The sequence below is a fragment of the Anarhichas minor genome, unplaced genomic scaffold (genome assembly GCF_050575085.1).
Source record: "Anarhichas minor isolate MPS153535 unplaced genomic scaffold, ASM5057508v1 ptg000007l, whole genome shotgun sequence".
Lineage (NCBI taxonomy): Eukaryota > Metazoa > Chordata > Actinopteri > Perciformes > Anarhichadidae > Anarhichas > Anarhichas minor.
The window spans coordinates 18,875,001-18,879,318 of NW_027466453.1; the positions used below are offsets into that span (position 1 = coordinate 18,875,001).

The following is a 4,318-nucleotide window of genomic DNA, read 5'->3' on the forward strand; positions in this document are numbered from 1 at the left end:
ACCTAATGAGCAGATAGGCTAGTCACATAGTGAGTGCAGGGGTTGCACAAGTGGAGGAGCTTTCCAATTTAGTTCCCTGACAGGAAATGTTGTGGATGCTTGTAATGCATAATACTGTTTAGTTGCTATTTCGTCATTGGATTATATTGTTCTTTTAGTAGTTCCTTTATTTGACTCATATATTTAGTAGACACAGCGTTGGTCGTAACTGGAGCCTTGTAAACAGTAAAATATTATAGTTTCCCGTTTGCTTTGTGCCTTTTAGCCATATCTCAGCTCCCCTTTTAAATACACCCATAACTCAACAATCGCTATATTTGTTTTACGCACTGCACGTGGACCTGTCTGAGTGTAAAGGTTTAATGTATTTAAATGATGATCCATGCGTGACATGGTGGGGTTTATCTTAACTCAGTGGATCCCAAAGTGTGGCGCAGGGACCTGCAGTCCAGAGAAGGAGAAAGGAATGTTTTGAGAACAATATGTGATTATTGTAGTTTTTCCATAAAATAAAATAAAAATAAGTTTTCACTTTCTGCTACCTTCCAAAGTGGTGTGGCAATATAAACACAATAATATACCATACACTATTTAAAAATAATAATGATTAGTATAAACCGCTATGGCTTTAACTTGGATAAAGTGTGATATTTTGTGCTAAACAATTGGTCCACTATCCCTCTATTTGCAGCTCCGCCACTGAACAAAAAGTCCCGGAGCCGCTGGCCCAACCTATCCGCCTGTAGCCTTTTCTTCCCGGGATTCAGTGAGCCCTTCCTCCCGGTGGGTCCCCCGTGTAGTTGCGATGTAGTTCTTATCAAAGCCCTCCTGTCTTGTTGTGACAGCTCTGATATTGTTTATTGAGGTGGATGTCAGCTTTAATTAGCAATCGATACGGGGAGCGTTTGCGGAGCGCGTCTCTGACGTCAGCGTCCATTACCGCCTCTCATTGGGTCTCATATTCCCAGAGCCTGGGCTAATTATTGGGAGGTTCATGTGGATAAAGTACAGCTCATCCCTCCCTTCACATCATGTCCCCTACTCGTTGGCCACACTCACTGCATGCTTTTTAAATTCCCATCACCGGCCTCCAGACGTCGTTTCCTTTTGCCTGCGGGATGATGGACAGCAGGATACTGGATGCACCTCACGCCCAGTTCGGAGGCTCACTCGGCGGGATGGTGGGCTTCCCGTACCATCTGAGCCACCATCACGTTTACGAATTAGCCGGGCATCAACTTCAATCCGCGTCCGCGGTTCCCTTCTCAATAGACGGATTACTTAATGGTTCCTGCACGGCTTCGGTGGGTAATTCCAACCCCCTCTTGTCTTCGGGCTGCGGGATGAATGGAGATAATCAGCAGTACAAACTGACAGGTAAGCCACTTTATATGCGCTGCACAATAACGTCTATGCCGGCTGTTTGCACTGAGACAAAAACAGAAAGACACAAAGACAGGATATTGCGATACAAGTTGTCGTCTTGGTGGTGTGTTTTTTAAAGGGCACGCCGAACCACAAACGCAGCCAGGGAGCGTTCTTCTTCCTCCCACTTCGTTCCCATCTCCGAAAGCTGAAGATGTACACAAGCGAAAACAATGTTCCTGTCAAGTCAGGAAATACTAGAGCGAGGGAAAGCCCGTGTTAACATCGCAAGGTTTCATAAAAAGGCGACAGATTTGTTAGAAGCTGAGGCTGCGTGTGTGTGTGTGTACCGACTGTAACATCTCAGACGCGATCACCTTCTTCAGCTCTAAAGTTTGCAGAATTAGCCGCATATGCATGAAACTAGTCCAGTTAGCATTGTGTTGAAATGTGGTTATTACAAAAAATAATAATAATAATGCAGGCTGTGCACATTTATTCTCATTCTGCTGTCAGACTCGGGGGACCCAGACAAAGATGGTCCTGGTTGCAAGAGAAGGAGAACTCGCACTAATTTCACTGGTTGGCAGCTGGAGGAATTAGAAAAGGCTTTTAATGAGAGCCACTATCCCGACGTTTTCATGAGGGAGGCACTGGCTCTTCGATTGGACTTGATAGAATCAAGGGTTCAGGTAAATATTTATTTTGTTCCCTCACATATCATTTTAAGCTTGTGTTTCTTTATTTCTTTGTTTATTACTCATTCATGACAAAGGCTAGACGTTTCAATTGCTTGGTCATAACTAACCTAAAAAAAACATCAGAGTATCCTTCATGTATTAATTTTGGGTCATAACGTACCCCTTGTAATAATAAAAAAATACTAACCATAAGGACCCACTAGATGGATGTGTGTGGTTTGACCTTTCATGGGTTATGTTAGTCCAATAAATCAATTTTAATTACACACCTTTTACACATTTTTTTAACGACATAATTTTTTCACAAATTATGGCGTTATATTTGTCTAATATATGATAATCATTTTAAATAACGAAAAATACCAAATATATTCAGTGTATACTGACCTCAATTGTGAATTTCCCGACCTACCTCATCTTATAGAAGAATATTATTGCTGATGAAAATAGCAATGTTAAAGCTAAGTTTAAGCTAATTTATATATATATATATATATATATATATATATATATATATATATATATATTTATTTATTTAGAGCTGTAAATCTGACCTATACTTTAACTAAATGTAAAGCCTATTTTGTTAAGCTTCAGCCTAATTTATTGTAGCTTGCCTGTGCACAGATTCTTAATCAAAGGCCTAATTAAAGCCCTGCATGGAGAACAGCAAGAGCAAGGTGCAACCTCACTATTTGCTTACCGTATTGTTACAACACGAACAATTTTTGCTCTAATTAATTCTCCCCTTGCAGTGACACAACATTACACACGTTTCCCACTTTTATTTCCCCTCTCTGCAGGTATGGTTTCAGAACCGCAGAGCCAAATGGAGGAAAAAGGAGAACACAAAGAAAGGTCCAGGTCGACCTGCTCACAACGCCCACCCCACCACCTGCAGCGGGGAGCCCATGGACCCCGATGAGATCGCCCGGAGAGAGCTGGACAGGATGGAGAAGAAGAAACGCAAACAGGAGCGACGGCTGCTCAAGTCCCAGAACAGGCTCGCTGCTGGGGATTTATTTCACACCCCGGGGTCGGACAGCGACAGCGGGTTGTCGCATGTGACCGACAGTGACCACACGGGCCCGCCTTTTGACTCCTTGGGGGGGAACCACACGCAATCGAGCTGCGACCAAACACCTCACCCTCTCCATGACCCAAACCACAACCAAAGACACTTGGACCGGGATGCTGGCGGATCCGAGCCGGACTCGCCCGACGCCAGCCACCGGTCAAGCCTGTGCTCCAACAACAGCGCCTCCAGCGTGCAGAAACTCAACCCTTTTAGCGTCGAAAGCCTCCTTTCGGACTCCAGACCGAGACGCAACCCCGCGGCCTTACCCTCCTCACGGCCTTTGATAGGGAAGGGACACTTCCTGCTCTATCCCATCACACAGCCGCTTGGATTCATTGTTCCTCAAACTGCCCTAAAGACCACAACAGCAGCAGCTCACTCTGACAGTGACACCCCGGCGGAGAGAAACCAGTCCGGTGTCCGCTGCAGCGGCTCTGCGGGATGTAGGAGCAGCTCGCCGGACTCTGCAGACGCCTCGCGAAAGGGACAAGTGGGATCAGAGGAAAAGACACGTTCACCGCACAGCAGCCCACACAGGGCCGCCTTTTCCACTGGCAAAAGCACTCAGACCTCTGTTATTTGCAGCGAACACAGTCCACAACTCATTAAGCCTGTCGATGCAGACAGAAAAGAGCATTTAGAGATCAAGGACCACCCTGACAACCCCGAGTGTGTCCTCACTGACAGTCCAGCGGAAACAAAGACAGACTTTAAAGAAGATGTCGACATGGAATAAATCATTGGGGGTAAAAAAAAGAGGGGGGAAAGCAGAATCACACTGATATATAGCCTCTAAACGACACCTTTCATTAGGCCAAAGCTTAACCAGAAGCACATCTTCGCATCTAATCTGCGTTTCCCCACTTTGCTGTTATTTTGACAATGTTGTCCCTCTCCCTCCCTCTCTCTCTCTCTCTCTCTCTCTCTCTCTCTCTCTCTCTCTCTCTGTCTCTCTGTCTCCCTCTCTCTCTCTCTCTCTCTGCGAGTGTGTGTGTGAGTGAGGAATCTCTAGATGTCCTTTAATGTGTGATAACCTGTCGAGAGAAAAAAACAACACAAGACCACGAGACCAACACAAATCCTCAAGAGCTGTAAAAAGGTATTATACTATTTATATATGTACGGTTTTTCTCAAATAAATCTATTGTATACAAGCACCTCAAACCGTGTGGGA

At 44.9% G+C, this 4,318-nt stretch overlaps 1 protein-coding gene across 1 annotated transcript; it reads left to right on the forward strand.

The window, feature by feature from the left end:
- Nucleotides 1-1,010: 1,010 nt before the first annotated feature.
- On the forward strand, nucleotides 1,011-3,880 carry uncx (UNC homeobox). The gene is made up of 3 exons (XM_076081420.1): nucleotides 1,011-1,377; nucleotides 1,882-2,057; nucleotides 2,870-3,880. The coding sequence occupies exons 1-3, from the start codon at nucleotides 1,119-1,121 to the stop codon at nucleotides 3,878-3,880; spliced, it is 1,446 nt and encodes a 481-aa protein (XP_075937535.1). The 5' UTR covers nucleotides 1,011-1,118.
- Nucleotides 3,881-4,318: the final 438 nt, after the last annotated feature.

Excerpts from the sequence above, each read along its gene's own strand:
- uncx (XM_076081420.1), top strand. The coding sequence starts at position 1,119 with ATGATGGACAGCAGGATACTGGATGCACCTCACGCCCAGTTCGGAGGC. Across the intron at positions 1,378-1,881 it reads TCAGCAGTACAAACTGACAG|ACTCGGGGGACCCAGACAAA; the intron begins GTAAGCCACTTT and ends TTCTGCTGTCAG. Across the intron at positions 2,058-2,869 it reads TGATAGAATCAAGGGTTCAG|GTATGGTTTCAGAACCGCAG; the intron begins GTAAATATTTAT and ends CCCTCTCTGCAG.